The sequence below is a fragment of the Myiozetetes cayanensis genome, unplaced genomic scaffold, assembly GCF_022539395.1.
Source record: "Myiozetetes cayanensis isolate MyiCay16 unplaced genomic scaffold, myiCay2020 scf7, whole genome shotgun sequence".
In the NCBI taxonomy this organism is placed as follows: domain Eukaryota; kingdom Metazoa; phylum Chordata; class Aves; order Passeriformes; family Tyrannidae; genus Myiozetetes; species Myiozetetes cayanensis.
The window spans coordinates 11898926-11923377 of record NW_026087964.1 but is presented as its reverse complement, the minus strand read 5'-3'; the positions used below and the strand labels follow the sequence as shown (position 1 = coordinate 11923377).

General features: G+C 36.9%; 1 protein-coding gene across 3 annotated transcripts in view; it reads right to left on the bottom strand.

Annotated features, from left to right (window-relative positions):
* CC2D2A (coiled-coil and C2 domain containing 2A) overlaps positions 1–24452 on the bottom strand; it is a 57549-nt gene that overhangs the window by 19464 nt on the left and 13633 nt on the right. For all 3 annotated transcript variants that reach the window (XM_050338400.1, XM_050338401.1, XM_050338399.1), the window contains exons 5-19: positions 23956–24132; positions 23633–23783; positions 22439–22575; positions 21103–21234; positions 18924–19133; positions 17019–17119; positions 14344–14484; positions 13754–13910; positions 12122–12354; positions 11137–11314; positions 9879–10035; positions 8605–8752; positions 6254–6392; positions 5288–5491; positions 1564–1656 (exon numbers count right to left, since the gene is read on the bottom strand). In XM_050338400.1, coding sequence (XP_050194357.1) covers positions 1564–1656; positions 5288–5491; positions 6254–6392; positions 8605–8752; positions 9879–10035; positions 11137–11314; positions 12122–12354; positions 13754–13910; positions 14344–14484; positions 17019–17119; positions 18924–19133; positions 21103–21234; positions 22439–22575; positions 23633–23783; positions 23956–24132 — 2358 coding nt within the window. The remainder of the gene's footprint in view (positions 1–1563; positions 1657–5287; positions 5492–6253; positions 6393–8604; positions 8753–9878; positions 10036–11136; positions 11315–12121; positions 12355–13753; positions 13911–14343; positions 14485–17018; positions 17120–18923; positions 19134–21102; positions 21235–22438; positions 22576–23632; positions 23784–23955; positions 24133–24452) is intronic.

Sequence of the window (24452 nt, the reverse complement as noted above, 5' to 3'; positions counted from 1 at the left end):
TAAGAGGGTCACAGTCCAAAAAAATTTCTGCTTACAACCCATCATCAGATACAATCATAGTGATAAGTTACACTACCAGACATCTTACCAGACATCTCTTTTCCACATCTAAATGAAGCTGCAGAAAAGGCTGTAGAGAAATCTATATGGCACCAGTGAAGGGGAGTAAAAGGAGTACTTTGGACTGCAGAACAACTGATGAAGCCTGTATTACAAATACTGTGATTTTGAGCAAATGTTCAAAATCCTTAGCTCCTTTCATTTCTGTACTGAGGCCATAGAGTGAAGCACAGAGATCAAAGTCTTCCCTCTTCTCCCAACAGCTATTTGAAAGTAGACTGACAGAGTATTGCCTTAGTCATTTTTTCCTACCACTAATGCTAGGAATGCCCTTATATTCTGTGCTATTACAAAATCAGAAGTGATAGACATATAAAGATCACATTTTAGAGTGAAGTGAATTTCAGTTCTGAAGTGAGCAATCTAATTTTCAAGCACATCTGACAATTTATAAAAGTGCAAAATACCCAAATACTATTTTTAAAAAAAGGCTACTTGTATTTAATCTAACAGAGTGACAAATAAAGGCACCATAATACATGTTACTCTGTACTACCACACTGCTATTCAGTGCACTGCAACAACCATATGTTCGATATCATGCAAAGCATACGGGGCTGATACAGACATGACAGCTTTGTCAAAAATAATTTCTTTATACTATCATACTGAATCTGGACTTTGGCACTTGCCTGGGAGATTCAAACACTTCATTGTCTAGTTCTTTCATGAACCACTCTTTCTAGCAGACAATTTGTTTTGTCCTACTTTAAATCAGCCTTATCATCACATTTCATGTGTTGCTGGCTCGCTAGGATTTGATGCACTTTTTGGTATTTCCACTACTGGTAAGAAACTGGTAGCTACATTTTGCACTTGCTATTTTCGCAAAATAGTCTGAAATTGCAAACTTTTCTTGATTAGATGACCACTGTTTTCCTACTTTTTCCCTCTAAGGATTAAAGAGATTGTCAAACTAATATAATGAACAGACTAGAAAAATAAATTAAAAAGGATAAGGGTACCACAATGAAGGTAATGTGATGGAAGATATGCCCTCTGCCTCAGGCTGCAGGACAAGACACTGTGTATTGCATTAAGTGACTCTGAACAGTGGTTAGGGCCACTTTCATGGAGATAATTAAGTTCTTAGCATCACAGTTCACAACAAGGAAAACAGGGCACAGGGAAATCACCGAATTTCTGGGATACAACAGTATAAATCTCTGGGACACTGAAACGAAGAATTTTGCAGAAGTGCTAGGAAAATCCAGAATGGCGTCATTTTCTATATTACATCTTTTTCAATAACATGAAATTTCACAGACCTTCACTTGTTTGATTAGACCAGTTTCAGACCCAACTTTGAATTTTAGAGATGTCTGTAGGTCACGTTTAGAGATGAATCAAGTGTTTAGTATTCATGGAAATAAAGTGTCCAAGTATAGGAGCAACACGTGGCCTTAACAGAAATATGGTGGATCCATATGTTTAGCACCTTACCTTCTGTAGATAGTTGGCAACAACTGCTCTGTGAGCATCCAGGTAATTTTTGCTGTCAATCACATCCCTCTCTTGCAGTCTCTTCTCATAATCCTAAAGATATTTACTAGAGTTTGTGATTTGATATATATTCAGTGCTTTAATACACACAAGAAAAAAGGTAAATATATAATTAATATTAATGTAGGAATCACAGTAAACCACAACAGATGTCAGATGTTTATAAAGCTATTTTTAATGCTAATGTATACAGCAATAGCACTGCTAAACCTCCATGAATAGAGACAGGAATTCCATTAAGTTACAACATTCATGTGGTTTAAATTACCACGAAGGATTACCTGAAGATTTCCCTGCCTTCTTTTAAAGCTGAACTTCGACCTGCTGCTATAAACTGAAATTCCATTTGAACTGGAAGTGGCTTCTCTTACTGCAGCTGCAATAGGAAGAATCCTTTATAAACAGAAATGATGCAGCATTCATGGAAGATGACCTCAAATCTGAACTGTATTTTAATACAAGTAACTACTTTTCCAAGTAGCTGGTAACTACTTTTCATAGTGTGTAAAACTCAAAGAAATTCTACTTGTGGAAGAGTTTGTTGGGAAAAAAAATATCGAAGAGATTTAACGGCATAAGAAAAATCTTCTTTGTACATTGTGAGAAAGCAAAAGCTCTTTAAGAAGAAGCCAAAGAGTGAAGATTTTGCTTTGCCTGAGATTTGATGAAAGACTCTGTAGCCTCACTGAGGGGCTGAGATGAATATTGGGTACCACCATGAGAAAAAGATTTACTTGATTCCTGGAGAGAAGTATGTTGATGGGATATTTCTCAGGGTTGTGGTTACTATCCTGGTGGACTACAGTGAAAGCTGTACTGATAGATACACCTTTTATTGACAAGTTTAGGAATGTGTTTCACAAATTAAGAAAAGGCTAGAGCTGACACTCTGCTTCCAAGCAAAAATTAGGAGGGTCTTCCAGGATCTGCAACTTAATGGCAGTCTGCAAATCACACTGGCTTTAGAACCACAGCTAGTTAATCACGTACAAGTACTCAGTAAAATTAATCTTCAGGCCTGAGCTCTAACATTAAGGATGAACAGCTCAGTGTCTAGTTAGTGTCCTTTAAATAGCAAAGTGCCCCTGGGATCAATTATAGGGTCAGCATTATTTAGTTTCTTCATCAGTGACCTGGATAAGAAGACATCATACACTGTCAGAAATTTAACCAACGATATTTGATTAGGAAGAGTGGTTAATACAACAACTGACTGAACCACAGTTCAGAGGGTTCTTGATAATTGAAGACTATGAAAACTGAAGCACTAATAAAAAAAAAGGCAAAGTACTGTAATTGAGGGTGGAGCAACTTCATGTGCTAGCACAAACTGGAAAGCAACCAGAAGAATAACAGACACACCGAAAAAAAAAGTGGCGGTTATGGTTTAATGACAACAATGACATGTTCTTTTGGCAAAAGGCAAACCACAGGATACATAAGGAGCAGCACGGCCTACAAAGGGAAATTACCAGCTCCTTCAGCTTGACAGTTGTGGGAGCATGCCACAGTGTCCCCATGCATCCAGTTTGCAGCTGCCAATTCAAGAGGCATGTGGAGAAACTAGATGGGGTGCACTAAAGGACTGCCAAAACAGTCAGAGGCCTAGAGAACATGACCTACAAGAAGAGGTCAGAATCTTAGAATAATGTAGGTTGGGAGAAGCTTCTGGTGGTCCCATCCAAACTCTCACTCAGAGCCAGAACAACTCCAGTCAAGATGCTCAGGGCTTTGGCCAGGTGAATTTTCAGTATCCCTAGAGATGGCAAGTCTACAAACTTACTGGACAATGTAATTGAATACATTCTTTGTGAAAAACATTTCCATTATATCTAACTCAGCCTTGCCTGCTTAGGCCAAAATAACCTTAGTGCTTTCTGCCTTTCCTTGTAGCTCATGTGCTTCAGCCCTGTATATATTCTGGTAGCTCTTGCAGTACTCTAGTAAGTACTGCACTTGCTCCAGTATTTCAGTATCTTTCTTGCACTGGACAAAATGTTCAAATTCACCAGTCTGGTGAGGAAGAAATTAATGACTAAATAATTAATTATTATTTAATTAATTATTATTTAATTCATTTTTTAAAATTTATTAATTAATTAATGAGCAATGCAGTATGTGCAAACAAGTTGAGGGGCAGTTACAAAGCAGAGGGTGCCAAAGTCACCTCTCCAGTTCCAGACAGTATAACAGCCATTAAATACAACTTGCAAGGTTCAGGTTGGACGTGACTTTTTTTTGGGGTAGTTTTTGTTTGTTTGGTTTTGTTTTGTTTTTGTGGTTTTGTTGGTGGGGAGGGGTGGTTTTTTGTTTGTTTTTGTTTTTCTTTTTGTTGTTTTCTTTTTTTTGAACAATCACTGGAAGAATAGTGAAGGACTGGAACAGGTTATCCAGAAAGGCTGTGGAATCTCCCTCTTAGAGGTTTCCAAGGCTTGGCTAGACAAATACACAGCTGACCTCATCTAGTGCTGGCAACAGTCCCACCATTTCAGTGGAAAGCAGGACCAGATGACCTCCAGATAATATTTTCCAAATAGTATTTCCATGATCCTATGAATTTTCATTGTTCTTTGCCAAATAGCTAGTAAACCACCTAGGAACAATACCACTTTAAAATTAGTTTTGAAGATCACATCATATAAAATGAACCTAGAATGGGCAATCATGATTTTATCCAATAAATCCTTAATGAAAGAAAAAAACACAAAAAGAATTCTTAAACTGTGCGTTTTGAATTTTGAATGATTAAATGAAAGAACAAAATTAGTCCATAAAATCAACTGGATCAGAAACGTACAGCAAAGATGTAGCACATCTTTAAATAAAAGATACAAAAGTAATCTAAATTTTAAAAGTAAAAATACATATTGTAAAGAGCAAGACATGATTGAATACTAGATATCTTTTAAAAAAATATATAATCCAATAGAAAAGGAAGAAAGAAATTTTTCATATAAATTTATGTAAGAAGTAGGGATGAAACAGCAGTGCCAGAATCTGAGATGATTCTGATCCTGCTAAAGCAATGAGCACAGTCAAATGCTCCTTAGCTACATAAACTGCTAAAGAACAAAAGAATGCATGACTTAACACTAATAATGGAGTTCAGATAAAAATAATTGAAGTATGACCCAAATAAAAAATGCACACATTGCATTTCACTAAGGTAATTAACAGACAGGCAAGGATGGGGTAAGCTAACTGGAGCAATGCACTAAAACAGAAATATCTGTAACAGACTATGGTAAAACATAAAAAGGTTTTCATTCTTGCTAGCCATTGCTTCCAATAGTCTCCACTAAAAGGGCTTAAAAGCTAATAAGCCTAAGCCTGAATTATCTCTGCATTACCTTTTTAAATCTGAAATCCCTTTGAAAAAAAAGTTTCTTAGCTTTAACAAAAACTACCTTAGAACATTTGTGTCTACAGCAGTTTTTCTGTTTTATTTTCCTTTTCACAAAGTGAAATACTGCCTTGGAAGGAAGCTATCTTAATTAGATTAAAATACCACTAGAAAAGGTATAAAGGAATAAAACTGTCATTTTTTTTCATGTCAGCATAGCTCTATATTTTTTAAAAGGACCGTTTGACTTAATGTGATTTTTATTACTGCAATATGATTAACATTAAAGCTAGAAAAGAAATATTTCAGATAACATACTACCTGGAAGATTTTCTCACTGATTTCTCGTTCATGTAAAGGGACTTGCTTATAGTTTCGGAACTCTGCCACCTCCCCACTTCTGAGCTGCAAGAGTCGGAACCTCTTTGATCTATTAAACTCCTCATCAGAAACAAAATTAAATTCTTGCTGCAACTGTTCCAATCTGAAGAAATCAGGAACCTGTGCCTCTCCGCTTGTAGCAACCTAAATTAGTAAAGAAATTATAAATTTTTCATATGAAGTGACAAAAGTTCTACAAAATAACTTTTGTAAGTCTTACCTGCAGATTGTGAGGATGCTCATTATAAGCAAAAGCAGTTGAGATGGATCACACAGACTGAAACACCAACTGTTTTAGAGTAGGGTTTTGTTGAGCAAAGTATATGAGATTAGACATCATAGAATACAATCAACTTATATTTCCTTTTATCATAAAAAAAAGATTAGAGTATGAAAACTATGACATGGCAGAATGATCTGGGAGCTGAACTGTAAAGACAATCCATTTACACATCTTCAGCCAAGTGAACAGCTTGCTGTTTGGAAAAGTTGAAGCTTCTACAACGCACTAGATCTCAGTGCAACTGTTACTAATGAGCAACTTCCTATTTAGTACCACACAAGTAGGCTGGGGATTCCCCTGTGCTTTAAGAAAACAATGAACTCAAAATCTGCATTTTATTTTTAATTTATAAATTAGTGTGTGCATTTCCTTATACATATTTTTTGCCATTCCTGAATGGACTAATGAATCATACTCATTAATACATAAACAACCCACTAATAAATGGACTTATAAATCATATTTTTAGTAGACATTTTGCTCCTTAACACTCACACAAGTATGCCCATCACAAATTCAAACGCTGCTACCACCCTGGCATGCATGCAGATTGCCTGGGAAGGTACTGGTGACTAAGAGTTCCACAGCTGCATTAGCCCTACAGCTCTGAAAACACCACTTACCATGATCAGCTGCATCAGAGCTGCGTTGTTTGGGTCATTTGGATCAAGTTTTGCTTCTGCTGCCCACTTAGCCAGTTTCTTTGTATCAGTTAAGCCCGAGGTACCAATGGATGCAATAGCATCAATATTTTTCAAAGCACTAGAAAGACAGAATTTGCAGAACTTACATCTAAAATACATATGACTTAGCAATATAAAATGAGTATTTAAAACAATCTTAGAAAAAACCAAAAAGCTCCCCACAACCTGAACAGGAAATTCCAGTACACAATTCTTAGCTGTAGCTACGCAACTGAGGGAATGATCAATGGCAAAGCCAAGTAAAGGGGAAATATAGGGAACTGGTGCAACAGAATTTTTATATAATGTAGTAAGGTGCTTACTGATACATTTATGATATACCTTTGCTATTCCATGTTGCTGCTTACTAGCAAGTAGGAAGGTAAATTGCCTCACAGCATGAAAGTTAACATAAAAGCTTTGACAAAGAACTGGGATGTACAGTCCTTGCTTGCACTGTATCTTATCTCCTGTCTTTGACTTGTCTCCTGGACGGTGCTCCCAGACCTGCACTGTAGCCCTTGTCTCTGCCCTCCCTGCTGTTTCTGGACAGACCCTGTGGCCTGATTCATCCCCTTGCCCTACCTGGGAGTGCTGCCAGCACTCTGCTCTGCCTGTCATGTGCAGACTGCATGCTGGCTGGCAAGGACACTGCCTGTGCTTGGGAAACCCTTGCAACTCTTGTGGTGCAGCCCTGCTTTTGGTCTTCCCTGTAACTATGAGTCCCAGCTCCACTCCCTGTCTTTTGGATGCTCCTGCTCAGTTTCTTGAATTCACAGGAGGCAAGGAAGTATGGTAAGTAGTCTGGAGACCATATGTACACTGATATGCTCACCAGGCTTCTGGCACCTTCTCACAGAAGCCACCTCTGAAGCCCCACTGCTACGCAAACTTTTCCACATAAATCCAACACACCAGGACAGGCGAACACCACAGGAGCGAATGTTGTCCCTTTTCCTGTTAGGGGTGCTAATTTGAGTCTTTGTTCTCTACTGACTTGAGTATTTTCAGGAAAGCTTGAAGAACTTACGGGTCTTTCTTTTAGAATCAGCCAAACATCCAGCAGTTACTGGAACAGCAGGTAAAGTGGTAACATCAAAGTTACCTTTAGGCACCAGCCTTGAACAGATGCACACTGAATCACAGTTATGCTGAGAAGCTCATGGGCAGCAAAAAGTAACATTAGTCATGAAAATCTTGTCTCCGACTTTCCCAGCAGGCAATGGAAAGTCACTGAGAGCTGCTTATCTCCAGAAGGTGATTCAACAAAGAGCGTTTTACAGCCAGCTTCCTTCTGTAATTCTTCAATTTTCCATTACCTACAGTGATTAGTCTCCAGAGTTTAGAGTTAGCCTTTGGGAATCCATCTTTTTGTTTAAATCTCACGCTATTCTTGTCTCACTGAAGTCAGCAGCTTACTGACATGCTGACCAGCAAAGTACTTGAATGGCTGCAGCTTTGGTCAAATATAGTAACAGAGTGATTTGTATGCCAATGCCTAGCCTCTAAAGAAATAAAAATCTGACACAAACTAATCAGCTGGGAGAAGTACTTGCTCAATATTAATACGTATAGGGCAGTGAAGGTACCTGAGAACATTACAAAAACAGACTCTATGTAACATCTCCTTGACTTTAGGGAATTATATAAAAGCAACAAAATGGACAAATAATCCACAGTATCCAACTTGCAGCCACAGGGCAAATTATATTGTTTTGAATGGAATAATATACTCATTTCTGCAATTCCACATGCTTCTCATGGAGAAAAATCATGGAAGAGTAGTATCTTGGAGCAATCTGACAGATGACAATTTTCCACTGACAAATTCATCAACAGAGTCAACCCCCCATACTAACTTCTACTGCTTTCATAGCATAATTTTTATCATTAATGACAGAAAAGGGAGTTAAAGCATGTGTCCAAACAGCCTCTCCAAATGCACTTCAGGTAAGAAAGAGCTGGAGTCTCTGTTCTTAACAAAATGATTACAGGAAGGTTCCTTGACAATATATTCACTTCCCATTAGAAAATCATAAAACTGAATTAATCAGCTTGAGTTTAGCTTTAATGCTGTCTAGAAAAAATACGCTAAAAGGTAAAATTTCTACCTGAAATCTATTTACCAAAAATGTGTGCCCTAAAATATCTGCAGGGGGTTACAGGACAAAGTAAACCATCTGAACTTACGGAAAAAGATTATGAAAATTCTTGATTATGCAAGTTTATTTTTTTTTTAACACTAGTATAATCAGATTCCCATGAATCACTGAAAATTCCTATCATATTACCTTGGAATGCCTGTGTTTTGCTGAGATACCGGAGGAATTAAGGGGATTCCTTTTTCTCCAACGGCCCAAGAGACACTATTGGATACTTTCCCAGAGGTCATTAAAGTCATTTTGTTGCTGCCATCAGCTTCAAATGAAAAGGGCACACCTATCAAGGGAGAAAAATCCAAAGTAGTATATTTATGCATTGAAACACAATGTCTACATATTTTTAAAAATACTTCTTGGAAATGAGCAGTCATATAATCTGTATCTTTATATAAATGGGTTAATGTGAAGCAGCTTGATTTTGCTGCATGCTGTGGGGAAGAACTCTGCTCTAATAAAGAGAAATAAGTGAAATATTCCATTACATCTACGGAAAGGCATTCCATTTGTGTTGGAAGGAAAGGCTAAGCCTTGAAAGCTATGCCAAAATCTTTTTTCTCCTTCACAGATGCACACCATTTAATATTTCCGGTAGTTTTCAGATTCAGCATACTGTTATTCACAAAACAGAAATTCAGAACCAAAAGTATTATGTATGACTGAAAAGTCATAAAAGTCCTAAAGCTTTGTGACACACAAGTGTAGATATGGTCATCATAGTCAATGACATTTACACACACATTTGCTGTACCAATTTTTTTACCACATTTCTTTCTTCCTCAGCTTTTTATCTATTCTGCTCTAGTTTTATCTGTACTTCATATATCACAAATTTAAGCAAGTCATTCATCTCACAATGCTGTTCAACCTTTTACACAAACTTGAAAGTTCCATATGCTACTATGTATTCTTCTTTTCCTATCTCTCCCTTGGTTTATCTTTCTAAAGTCCCAGGGATAAGATGTATGCAGGTTGTCAGCCAAACAAACAGGAAGACAAAAAATTACTCTGCATATACACTCCTACAGACAGTTCGTCAGTGTTTTAAAACATCAAAAATCACTGGAGATAAAATGATTAGTACGTGCTTGCTCTGCAGTATCAGAGTCCTGATTACTTAAACACTCAAAAAGATCCAAACATCTTCTATAGCTAGTAAAGCTCCATTAATACTACAAACCACATAATAAACACACACATTTTCACTATACGGAGCTTAAAATTAGCAAGAGATAAAAATTCCACTGCAAATTTCAGTAATAAGGATCACGACTACTATATAAGATCCAGTTACAGAAGCTGTAAATGCTTTTAAAAGAATTTACTCTGAAACATTCTCCAACTCTTACTGCCACACAGTTTCAGCAAATGAGAAACACTGAAACGAGGAAGACAAGAGTCCCTACCACTCCCAACTCCTTCATGGTCCAACATCACACGCTGGTTGCTGCTGAACTCTATTTCTTCCAGAGGAGCGCTGCCTGTCAGAACTGCAGTCTCAGGAACAGGTATGAACACCTCAGCCAACAAGGTGGTACTGCTCATACCCATTGTTTCATAGATCTAGAAAAAATGCAGTGACAGACATAGTCAAAAATTAATGTCTGTATTCATGAGAAGTTGAAAACATATTGTAGAGCATTTGGACAAAAAGTTTTACTATGGTTTAAGCATGAAATAAATAATTTAAGGTAATTGTATTAATCTACCTCCTAAAATACCCAATTAGCAGCCATTTCAGCTACCTGATCTGAACTCTTCTTAAAAGTATATCCTTTTCACCTTCCTAATGCACCTGAGAATAGTATGACAAACTCAGGATTCTGCCTGACTAATTCTCCTTTTCCACAAAAGGCAGGGTACGGCACACAGTGCCCATTCTGGCAGCACTGCAGGCTGCTTCCCTCTTTCCTGGTCTCCTGCAGGCTCAGAGTGATGTGATTTCTCCATTCAGATGTTTTTAATCCAAGATGATGGTAGTCCTTTTCCTTTTTAATTGATATAAAACTGAAATTAAATAAATGGAGCAGACAAGGGGTATATGCTCTCCCCTGAACCACCAGTTCCTAAATGGAGGAGTCATCTAACAGAAGCAGCGATTCTGGTTTCCCCTAAAAATATCTTGTATTAACTCTGAAAAGTATTCATGTGAATAATTTATTAATTCATACTTGGTATGGGGGTGGTAGGGGTTTGACTTAACTGCACTGCTGATCAAGTCAAGTGTAGTTATGGACATTACTAGCAATGATTGTTTTTTTCTTATCCCCTTCCAATAAACATTATGATGGTTTTACTGTGTGGACAATGATGTTTCAAGAAGAACACTACAGTAATTTTATCTGCAACACAAATCAGTTTTGCTAAAACTAAGAGGCTGACCCACTAACATATTTAATCACATGTCCTGATTATTTAATTTCTCCCAAGCAACCCACAGTCATGTTCTACATATACAGAAAGCAGAAGCATCAAAACCGTAGCAGTAACGTTAAAAGTCTGTTGCGAGAGGAGCAAGGAAGAAGCATAAGATTGATGATTTACAAAAGGTCTTTCACAGCTTATTCAATCTTTACGACACTACCATAGAGCAAAACACAAGCATTAGAGGAGTAATTACGTTTCATGTCATCTTTTAAAAAGTTACTATGATAAATCATCTACCTGTAGTTTCAAACTCTCTGGCCAATTGATTATCTGTAAATTGAAAATCTGTCCAAAGTGAACTCTAAAATCAGAACTTATTGGTCGGGTAACAGTCCTTGACACTTCTTTGGAGTTGAAAAGGACTTTTATAAATGCTGAGCGTTTCTTCACATCTTCCCGTCGCAAAACTTCTGCTCTGTAAATATGTCAAACAAGCTGTTATATACTTTTTAATAACATTTTTATTATTTGGTTATTCTCAATAGGAAACTGATTTCTCACAAGGAAACTGAACCAACCTAAATAAGGATGGTATTCTTCCAAAAAGGTCACTACACAGGAATGACTTTAAAATATTATATAACAGTTGTTTTATCTTCTAATGAATATAAAATGATTTTAAAATGAACAAGTAAAATTTGGGCTCCATTAAAGCTACCCCTATATAAAATAAGTTATTTTGGAAAAAAAAAAATTCTCTTCTACTCCCTTCCTCCAAAGCACAACAAATTATATCAAATTGAGTTAAGATATTGAAGTTTTTAGTCACTGGGAGTAGAACAGCCAAGCAGTATTCCCTGATGAGGCTATTTGCCAAGTAAGTACAAAACAAAGCATTTTTTAAACTACTGAAATCCAGTAGGTGTATGTTAAATTGTGTGTGTAAATGTGAAAAATAACATAAAACAAGTACATTTATTTATTTATTTTATCCACAGTGAAATCTCTGATTTACTGCACAATTTCTTTATTCTCCCTTTGTTGACTACTGCACAGACCAGAAGGTTCAAAGGGAATGTGCAGACATGCATTCTTTAAGTCCACTATATACAAGGTTACATGTGACTTGAAAACAAGTTATATCTGCTTCAGAAGCAGAAGTTTCATCACTAGGCTAAACAGAATGGTGAGTTCATGCTTCTGAAGTTCTATAAACAAGCAATTAATAAACAGTAGCAGAAAATCATAAACAAGGTAATTTCCAGGCCAGCATTTATCTTACCGAGGGCACTGCTCTGTCGGAGTTACGTTTCCTGAGAGGACCAGCTCAGGAATTAGAACAGGCTCTCCAGGTTTCCTTCTGCAGTTGTCAGCTTTTTCTCTAACCTGCTGCTCTATTTCCAGGCTACTGGCCATTTTGGGTGGGATAGGTTTTATACGTTCCTCACCAAAATCATAATCTTCTGATTCTTCATCTTCATTAATGTCTTTTTTCTTTTTTTTCTTCTTGGACTTCTGCATATAAAAATAATAATGTTCTTACTGAACTTGTTTCAATCTGTGGAATTTTTTCTCTTGTTCTCTTGATTTGCAAGTAATAAACATTTATGTATGTACAGTAAAATGACTATAATTTTAATATTACACAGGACTACTTCAGATTCAGAATACAGAATACAGCACATTCCATATGCTTCAAAACCATATGTGCTTCAAACAAAACATTTACTTAACCTTCCCTACCAACTTACAAATAAACATATTTCTTAAATGTTCTGTTGAGCTGCTGAGTTCTCACTTAGCCTGAGCTACCATGTACATTCTGTTAGGGTTGAAGGAAGGTTACTCAACCAGTAGTTATCCAGTCTCATCTAACTCTAGTGTCTTCCTTAGACACTAGTGATCTGTGATCACATGTGATCTGTGCTGGGAAGACATCAACAGCATTGACTGACCAAAAAAGTACTTTGAGTAAAATAAAACAAACCACTTCTGGACAGCAAAGGAAGGTCTGTGTACTACATTTCGTTCTGAAGGAAAAGATCTACAATCATCTCAACCTCAAGACAGTTTGTGAATAGCACAATAAAAGATACCAAGAGCAGCTGTGGTTGGAATTACCCACCATAGTTTTTGTGAAGGCATAACTCGTGGATGAAGAGTTCCCATTAGGATCAATGCTCAAGATCACCTGCCTTCATTTGCAGGTTTACATTTATTCACCTTATCCTACAAGTGAGTTGCCATGATACTGATGAGTCACATGCCCACTTGTGTTCTAGTAACAGGAATTTCTAATATCTGCAGATCAGCACCCCCTCAAACAGTTTAAGTGGCTTCCACAGATGCAGCCTACACATGAGAAAACTCTCCACAAAAGTATCAGTAGATGCTTTAGATTCTTGAAAACTGTAACTGAATTATTCACTTAAACTTTATTTTGCTTTTGTATCCAAAAAACTAGGGTGTTCAAACTGGACAGTTATTATATACAAGTATAATCACCATTGCTCTGAGGTATCCAGTACATTCCCACCTAACTATAAAAGCTCATCTAATTTTGCTGGCACTTGCCACAGCCTATTTCAAAGGCTGTTACCATAGCTCCTGTATTCCTCAATATGCCCCTGAAGCACAACTGAGACCTTAACTACAGTACTGGCTATTAGCAATAAAGCTTTTCAGAGGTAAAAGCACATTCTAATTTTTAAATTAACAACTTAATTAATTTATTAATGAGTATATTATTAATTAATAATTAATTTAATTAACTAACAAATTTAAGTAGACAGAATGTATCCACACACATTATAAAATAATGCACAGCTATCTTGAAACTTTTTCCTCCCCCCCCCGTATTTAACACATTTAGTAATAATTTTATTCTTTGTGAAACTGAATGATTTAAACAAACCTGTGTCTTCTTCCAGGACTTCCAGTCTTGTAGCTCAGTTTTATACTCCTCCATTTTCTTTTCATATTCTTCCATATATTCTTCCAGTAATTCCTTTATCTCAGCCTGAATTTCTGCTTCATATGCTTTCTCATCTGATTGCTGATCAACCTCTTCCCTTCAAAACAACAACTATCAACATGTGGCATAAAATAACATAAGGGCTACAATTAAGTCTGTAATACATAACAGAAATCTACTTCTCCATGAATTAATTTCATTACATCAAAAGTGTGTTCTCTTTAAAAATACTAGCATATATACTCTGAGAGTTGATAGCAGATAGTTATTATTCAGAACTAATATATAATTACTCTTTCTTTACTCATTAGCATGTAGAAATTCCTTTATGTTACAGTCATTACTTGTTATTTTAACTTTCCTCTTCCCCAAACTCAAAAAGAACAGTAGTAGGCTCAAACAGTGCCAGACACTACTCAAAATCTTACTTTTGCACCCCTGATATCAGAATTATAAGTTCCCAAATTAATTAATCTTATTGCAATTCCACTGCTAGCAAATGAAGTACAAAAAGTGTTATCAAAACATACTTCCTCAAATAAAGTTTCATGGGTGTGTTCGTGAACTTCTGAAAGTCACGGAGGGATTTCATTTGTTTCCAAACTTTGATAATGGTCTTAAGCAACATTCTGTCTTTTTCTTGTTCAGCATCACGAAGTCTTCTGGTTTCTCTAGAAATATATACACACAGCACCAGATCAATCAGAATTGTCTGCCTCAGTGAAACAGATAAAAATCTTGGGATACCAGAAGCCAAGGGATGTGGGTTTCAGTCTGATTGATGGCTGCAGTGGTTTAAATCCAAGGAGCATAAAACCCAGACTTGAAGATAGCAGGATTTGATTTGCTTCTGTACTCCAGTCTCTTGTATTTTGAACAATCTGATTTCAATTAAGTTCATTCTCTAGAGATCTCAAAGTTTTAGGAAATGCTTATTACAGCTGTACATAATTAAAAATATTTTAAAGTCAATTCATGTAAACAACAGCCCAGGAAACCTACACTGCTGCTAGGGAGTAGTGCTTATTACATGCACACATTACAAAAGATGTTTTAAACTTCATGTGCTTCTAGCTCCAGTAAAAGGGACTTGCAGAGACAAAATAATGTAGTAATATAAGTTCTCTGAGAGCCTTATGAGGTTCTTAACAGAAACAAACTTAACATTAACACAGCCTTTTTTTGTCTCAGAATTGCTATTTCACATTTCCACCCTCTAATCTTTTTGTAAAAGAGCTGTTTATTAGCACTTTTAATGACCAACACACACTTTCCATGGAAATGTACATGCAGCACAAGCACAGGCTGTTTCCAGTACTACCTCCGTAGATTAACACGTCTAGTAAAAATCACGTGATTAAAAAAAAAGATTACTACTTGCATTATCACCACACATTACTACTTGTAGTATTCAGAGAATGTGGAAGACTGAAGCTGAGTTAGAGATGAGAGAAGAAATACACCACACCTCATTTAAAAGGATAAGCAAATTTAGCCAAAATAATCATCAAAGAAATACAGACTTTTCAGAAAGCACTTTGTTAGCTAGCACTTTGAATATTACTATCCACGCAGCTTAACAACCTTTTCTTTGTTGTCTACCAGATGAAGCTAGAAGATGAAACTTAAAGACATGAGGAAAATACAGGTCAGTAATTACACTTATATAATGTACTGGATTTGGAAGCAGGACCTTTCAGTACAGAATCACCTCTGCTAAAATACATCACCCACAAGAACCTGAATCACAGAACTGGCAGCATGCATTGGCTTCCTCCTTCAAAAAACTTAAATTGCTAATTTGCAAAACTTTTCTGTATTCAGACAACATTTCTTCCTCAAACCAAAGGAAAACTACAGCTCTGATCTTCAGACAGCAAAGTGTATACATTTGTTATGTTATTGGAGGGTGGAGGAAACAATTAGATTGTTTTCCATGCTACCATGGTCTCTTCAACTCTATCATTTCTCACGACTGTATTATGCTGACCATCAGGGGAATGCAAAGTTAAAAGAGAGACAAGGCAGATCTGATGTTTTTACCACCATATGTGGTCCAAGTTAGTATCAAATACCCTGACAACAAAAATTCCTGAGCCCAGCTGAGCTTCATATGTGTAATGGTTTCAAACAATAGAGCTGTAGCCAGAAAGAAAAGCTAAAGTTTTTCTTTATGATATGAAAAGCCCTAGAACAATATCAGCCAAGCTCATCTCACATTAATTAGGCACAACGGATCTCACTGATTTCAGTGGAGTTTCTCCAGATTCATAATAGCATGACACTAAACTAAAGCACTCAAGACCCAGAAAGACACTTAAGATACCCAGAAGAAATATTTTACCTAATTAGAATTAAGCATCAAACAAGCCTCAGGGTTGGTGCCAAAATCCAAGAACCTTGTTCTCACAGTGAACCTCCTCATTACCATTCCCCCACCTTCCCTGGTGAGAGCTCCTGTGTCCGAGGTACTCTATGGTAACTGCACACCTCCTGCTCCCAGTCCTATGGTAGGTGTGTTAAAAAGATACTAATAAAAGCTACTCTACTTCCGACAGAAGTCTTTGTCTCTCAGTATAAAATACTACATTACAGACTACTTCATGTCCTGTACAGGTACAAGACCATGTACTTGAAGAATGAAAACCTGAAGCAGCAATTCCCAACCTAAGAGAAGTGTGTGGATGTGTAAGTGTAAGCAGATGTAAATTTCAAGGCTGAAAGTAAATTTTATTAATTTTTTAATTACTGTGTTATCATGTAACTCACTAGATCAGTCTAAACTTCTCTTTCTTTAAATTAATACATTATTGCCTACTTTGTGTTTGTTTAAAACTTTCAGATTTTTATTATCTACTAGTTAAAGGGCTTTTCAACATGGATCTCCAAAATAACTTCTTTTTTATCATACTGCTTACACTTACAGCTCACCACTATCCATCTGCCAGAAATAATAGAAACTATCACTACCAAGCCAAAAACTGTAATATATTTTTACTAGGCAGCTATTGTCCAAGAACAATAACTGTAATCTTGTAAAAAAAAATCCTACCATTTTATTTGTATTAGCCCCTTGGCAAAAACAGGGTAAAATACCTAAGAATGGGAAGCAAGTCAAGAATACTTGTGTAATGAGGAAGAGGATGGAAAAAACAAGGGGCTTTGTCTGTTTTAAAAAGCAATGATTTAATGGATTCATACCTACCTGACCTCCATTTTGTATTCAGATATGCTCTGTTGTGCCACAGGAACACCATCACCAGCACCTTCTCTACCACACTGCACAGCATTCCTCAAAGCATGCAGCTTAAACAAGCAAACAAACAATTAACAGATGGTTTAGCAAGGCATACAGTGTAATGTACCTTGACATGAAAGAGCTAGTTACTACATGACAGAAAACTCTGAACTGTCTCGACTCTGTAATTATAGGGTTTTGTCATGATTCTTCAACGCGAAATCCTAATTAGGATCCTGGATGTATCAAGGAGATTTACTGACCTTGATCGCTGTGATAGATCCAATCAAGGAGAAAAGACTGATCTAGGGATTATTCTGAAAGTTCAGGAATCAAAGGGGTAGGGAGGAAAAAAAAGCGAATCTGCGGGAAAAAACCCCACCTTTCACAAAAGTCTTTTTTTGGGACAACGAAGGGCCACTAAAGGCAATCCCAGAAGATCACGGAAGCATAGAATCATTAAGGTTAGAAAAGAACTCCAAGATCATTGAGTTCAACCTTTGACCAAACACACCCATTGTCAACTAAACCACAGCACTAAGTACCACATCCAGCCATTTCCTGAACACTTCCAGGGATGGTGACCCCACCACTTCCCTTGGCAGCCCATTCCAATGCTCAACTACCCTTTCAGTGAAGAAATTCCGTCTGATGTCCAGCCTGAACCTCCCCTGGCACAACTTTTGGTTGTGTCCTTTTGTCCTGTCACTAACTGCCTGGGAGAAGAGGCTGACACCCACCTGGTTACAATCTCCTTTCAGGTAGTTGTAGAGAGTGAGAAGGTCACCCCTGAGCCTCCTTTTCTACAGGCTAAATAACCTTTGAAAGGGGGTTGTAGTCAGATGGATACGTTGGTCTCTTCTCTCAAGTAACAAGTGATAGGACAACAGGAAATGTCCTCAAATTCCAGGGGAGGTTTAGATAGGGTGGCAGGAAAAAATTCTTCACTGAGAGGGCTGCCAAGCACTGGAACAGGCTGCCCAGGGAGTAGATGAATCGCCATCCCTAGAGGTATTTTAAAAAATGTGCAGATGTGGCACTTGGGGACATGGTTTAGTGGTGGACTTGGCAGTGGTTGGACTCAATGATCTTAGAAGTCTTTTCCAACCTTATTGAATCTGTGGTTCTATAGGTTCCTGTAGAGCAGGCACGGAGAAACCAAATGTCCCATTTCACAGAGAACTAAAGCAAATCCTTCAAAAATAACGACAGACAGTATACCAAGGAATTTTCCCTTTTAGTAGTTCTTTAGGGTAGAAAATCATAATCACCTTGAAATCATGGAAATTTGAATTTAATAATTCAAATCTAATATCAATCTACTTTTCAACAGACAAGTATTCTTGTGTGCCCTGATGACATTAGAATTGTACTAACAATGCCTAGTGTTCATGTACAAATCGGCACCAGAGAAGGCCACTACCATTACTTCCAGTGTACAGATGGAGGAAGAGTGGTGATATGCAGAGGATAAGCAGCCCAGTCAAGCTCATCCAGCAAGTCAGTAATGGAGCCAGGAACAGAAGAGCCTACATTCAGTCTCAGGTTTTGCCATGTCACAAGAGTGACACAGTAAATCTTTTGCTGTCTCCCTGCCAGAGCAGCTGTACACAACCCTGTAATATCTGTTGTTCACTGGAAAACATTTTGGCTACTCGAAGGAATACTATGTAAATGTTACTGTATTCCTTTTACTTCAGAGTTAATTTAAATTCAAAGATCAAAGAAATTCATGATCTTAAAAACGCAATTCTGCACTGAACACACAACCTCAGTCAAGTATTTAGGTTTTTTAGCTTCTGACAAATTCAGGTTTTACCTTAAACTGTCACATCATTATCTCAATAAGGTAGGATAACAGACTAGAAATACCTTGTCTGTGAGAAGTTTGGTAAGATTCTTCTGTTTTCTTGCCAAATACTGATCATATAACTGAGCCAATTTAGCTGCTAACACGTGCTCACGGCTAAAACAGGGATGATGGGTGAATATCAGTCCAGAAATATCAATATCCAATTGAAATAGCCCCTGAAAATCTCCAGGTCCAACACAATACTGATTGGCAGATGTCATTTTAATTGCCTGAAAGAAAAAAAGAATAAAATGGATTTACAAACTCTGACAACACTATCTTTCAAAGAGTTTCTGTGTCAGGAAATGACCCATTTAGCACTGCCTACATTTAACTACTGAGTCTTAACCTCTTGCTTTATTGATAAGTGGGTGGCACAAAAGCACCACAGGTATTCTACACAACAGAATTCTTATAGCCCATATGAAGCTGAGATAAGAACTCATTTGCCTGTACTGAAGGTTTTCCTGAGCAGTAAAGACAACGACACTGAATTAGAAAAAGAAAAGCTCGCTAGTTCTCTTTTTATCCATTTGTTTCCTCTTAGATTTATTTCCTCTTAGAACTGAGCTCTAGGATAAACAGTCCAGCTCTTCAGAGAACAGCTCTCTTGCAGACCACTTGGACTGTGCAGATTAGGAAATATGTTATTTCCTTTCCAATTTTAAGACCAGGAACATTCAGACCAATAAAGTCCAATGAAAGCTTTCAGCAACAAAGTCTAAAAAGTTTGCTTCAATCCACTGCAACCAAAACACATTTATGGCTTACTACTGTCAGGTTACTGAAATCAGAAGAAAATGAACACTACTTTCAGCCTGACTACTGCTGCTTCCTTCTTAGAATCCTTTAGAAGAGGTTCATCAGAGATATTCTGGTACCAAAAAAAGATGAAGTTGTTAGTTATGTAGTGTTTGTTGCAGTCTCTTTTTGCAACAACGGTAATGGGAAGAATGGGAAAAGGGGGGATTAAGAGGGTAATTTAGGTGTTTCAAAGCTCTTTTACAGATATAAATGGCCATGAAATACACTTAAGTCCACCTGATCCTTCCACATTTAGTTTCTCATTAAAATGTTTGATTTGATAAATATCTCAGAAAAATGACAACTTTTAATTCCTTATGCTTTAACTATTTCTCTGCCCAGAAAGGACCCCTAAAAAAATAGCCCAGTGCCTTACCTACCACAATGATTTGGACATTTACATGTCAATGTTCATGTAAACATGGTGTTCTCAAAACATAAGCTCTCTTGGCCTTCCTTTACAAGATCTAAGCAGTAAACTTTTCCTACCTGCAGAAACACCCTGCATAGATTAGTGGTATTGGATGCATCCTGTGACTTGTGTATTTATAACCAGCATCAGTTAAAGAGCCACATTTAAATCTTTATCAACAGCAACAGTCAGAAACACTCATGTATCCCAAAAGAGTAATCTACTTTGAAGTCTTAAAAGTCAGTTTTTCCAAAAGGGTAATAAAAGTGCTAACAAGCAGAACAATTAAAGCTTGCTGAATCATTTTAATTGAAACTTATTTTAATTTGTACTGTTTGCACATTGCAACTGCTTTTTGCCAGGGTAGGTATGTTGTTATTGAGGGGAAAACAGGAACAAAAAAACCTCCAAACAAAACAAAGCAACCAAACAAGAAAAGCAACAAAGAAAAAAACCCCAACAACATAAACCCACAACCCCCAAAAATATCTGAATTGATGCTCCATAACTCAAAATGAGTTGCTGTCTACATGAGTAAACTGCACGTAAAGACTTATTTAGGAGGAGTTTTATCACTGTAAAATAACCATCATGCACATGCTCTTCAATTATTTCTCTTCAGCTGCTCATGACCAAGTCATTAGCTCCTACCTCGAGCACCTTTATAGATACACTAATATAGAAACTACCCTGCCTGAGAATATCCAAGGGTGCCTCACAGAGACCTTAGTGACTCTGTCAGGGACCAATATTTTACTATTTCAATCAGTATCAGCTTAACTCTTCATCCTTTGGTATGCATTTTTCCAGAAAAAAACAAGTGGAATATACTGGAAAATGTAGAGGACATTTAAAGAACACTTGTGGAATCACAAAAAGCAGTCAATAGTCATAGCACAAAACCCTTCTGATCACCAGGGTTTCTGGTGCAGAAGAACTGGGATATTGGGTCATATATTTCCACATATATGAAATATGCCTACCTTTCTATAAACTGTTTCAAGTTCTGGTGCAATGCCTTCTTCAAGAGAAAATATTGGAGGCCTAGTAGGAGATTGTTTAATTGGATTTGGCAATGCTAAGATTTTGCCATCGTCACCAAACCATTCTTTCCCCTACAAAGGAAAACATAATTTTATATTGTTTCTTACTTTTTACACAAATTACCTGCAAAATTATAATTCTTGTGAAAAAAATACAGAATAAAAGGTGACTATGAACTATTTGTGCCTCAAATAACCAAAACTTTCCTAAGACACCAAAATGAAATCTTCAAAGATACCACAGGTAAATTTTGAAATCAAAAGACCAAGGAGTTGCTCAAAATTTAGGTATACTGATTTTTTTCCTTCCAACAGTCGGTGTGTTACAAATATGAAAGGAAAAAAAAATCAACACTTACACAACTTATTTAAATGTCACTTTCTTACATCACTAAACCTGAAATAACTGTAAGTCTTCTTTTACACAAGAGCTAATATAAGTTCAGGTAATTTCTTAAAGGATCTCTTAAATCTTCTAGTCCACTACTTAAACAGCATCTATGAAAGCAGATGAGGTATATATCTTACACACCAGTTGTATTCATGCCTTCATGTGTTGAACATTGTCTTAATTCATCCCTCTAGTCTCATTACTTGGATTCAAATACAGTTTAAACCAGTGCAGCTGCCCAAAGATGCTGCCCTGCTCTCTTATTTCCACACCTGGTTTAAGCTGACCACAGAACCAAACGCTGATGTTGTAACCACGACGAGTTGAAGATGGCCAGTCAAAAATTTTAGATACAAATACTCCCAGTCTGATTCAGAAAAGTATCTCTGCTAGCCCACAAAGAATACATAGAATCATAAAAAAATACAAAGGGCAGCTGCTGCATAGAAGCTTAAATCTATACTGAACTATACACACCTTACTGTGTATAGGAGAATATAGCAGGACAAAATATATGCAAGCCATTTTCGCAAGTGTTTCTGTGAGACATTCTTAAAAGTCTGAAAAGATTCTACAACCTTTCCAGGTAATTTATACCAACAATACTTGATTATCCTTACAGTCTGATCAGTGATCTGTTCCCCAGCAGGCAACAAGCAGAGCCAGAAAAAGACACCAGTTTTCTAAGACCCAGTCTGGTGCTTTGTCAAGTGGGCTACCCTAAGAACACACTCCTACAAAAATCTGTATTTCCCGACATCTGATGCTGCTAAACATTTTAAAGATGAAAGCCCCATATTAGCACGACCATTCCCTTATTTAACTATTCAAAAATAAAATACTGATAAATAAAAAAAGACAACTAAGAAGGTAGCAGTGACTTACTCGCTCCTGTCTGAGTATTCTGTTTTCTACAATATTTTGATTAGACTGTGATACAAAGGGCCTTTCTCCTGTGTAAAGACCTTCATCCTCAAGGTACCTAGGCTGCATATTTTCAGGTATCTTCTGAGAAGCAGGCACTAATAAGAAATTAAAGAGAAAACCATGCAAAATATCTTATAACTGTAGTTCTAGTTTGTTAACTCTCTAGGAGCCTATGCAATTCTTAAAGTGAATGGCATTGCATGTTAAGCATTCTGTCAGAAGTATTTTCCTACATAGATAAAAAACATAACCAAAACAGGTCCTTTTCTTCAAAAATACTGAACCCATACACACAGTGAAATAATCTTGAAACAGGGAGGGATTATACTGAGGGTTACAATAAGTTATCCCCTAACTCAGAACACACTGGAAGCAGTGGATCACACTGGAAGCAGTCAGAACTAAGTTACAAGACACAAAAACCCAGAGGCACTCAATGCCAAATATTTTGACATTGCATTGCACGCTGTGCCAACACTGTTCTCGTACAGACCACTGAGGCACTCATTTCTGCTTCTTCCAGTTCAAATATTAAATAGCAAGTGATATTATAAAGTAATTTTTTAGGACTTTGCAGTTCTACGGGAATAAGGCAAAAAGGTCATAGACATGATCAGTGCTGACTGTTTCCACTTCACAAAATCAGATTTTATGAAAAGGGCCCCTTGAATCACAAAAATCCTTATGTTACTTACATGACTCCTGACAAACTTGCCACACAGAAGAAATTGCAGATGTAGCCAAGTGAACAAATAATGTAAGTTATAATGCACAGTGCATGAGCCACCTTAGTTCCTAAATGTGTGTACCCAGTAACCTGCTGCATATGTTCAACAACGTAAACCCCAGTGGAAGATGAGCCAGGATCTTGCATTTCCTTACAGGCAGCAGTAAGATAATTACCCCAGAGCAACTGATGTGCCCTGAGTACACTTGTGAGTGTACCAGCTGATGACCCACTGAGGTGCGCATGCTTCTAGTCAATCCTTCTGTCAGACCTTTTCAGGCTTGACTGAGTGATCAGTGTCAGAGAGTCGCAGTTATGTATCTCTCTATTGCCAGACATAGTTGATACAAGAGTTATTCAGCAGATTAAAGAATGCCATGCTATGGAAAATCCAGGAACAAAATCGATAAGCACAATCATCATACCTGTTAGCATGCTGGGAATGAAGAGAAATTCTTTTTCCCTTTTCAGCTGCTCAGAGTAGTTTTCACATTCAGCAGGTTTCATTACTACAAGATCATCATCTGTCTGCCCCATGAATAAATCATCATCTTTAATGAGGCGTACATCTTCATCCTACAGGTTGTGCAAACATCTCCGTTAGTTTATCTGTTTCTTAAGAAAGTTTCTTGAGAAAGTATACTTTCAGAATTTTTAAGGAAACAAAAGCTGCCATTTTGTACTAGACTACTAAAATTAATTCAAGAAGTCTGAATAAAAATAGGAACATTTATCCTATGGTTCAGACCGTTTCATCCTCCTCTTGTTCATCTTCATGGGTTTCTACACATTCCCCTTCTGCCTCATCTTCTTCATTTAATCCATTCCTTTTCCTGGCTCTAGATTTCATGTTCTCTTGTCCAGCATCAAAATTGAAGGTAAAGAAATTATATGCCTCCTCCTCAGAAGGAAAATCATTCTGGAACTAAGAAGAGACGACAAAGATATTTTAATAAGGCATTTATAAGAAAATTAGGGTAAGTGAATAATTTTTCCATTAAGAATACAAAACAGCAGCATGTATAAAAACTTGTCATGGGATAGTAATTATTTTATCTCAAAGAGTACTCACCCAAACGCTGCAGCTAACTGAAATTTGTAACTCAAACATGATACTTTCTCTATTGCTATACTATAATTTCATTTAATATTTCTAGTAATGTTTTATTAAAAAGGTTTAATTTTAACATGTTATTTTAAACATAATCTGTGAATCAGAAATGCCAAAGTTTAAATTCTGGCCAT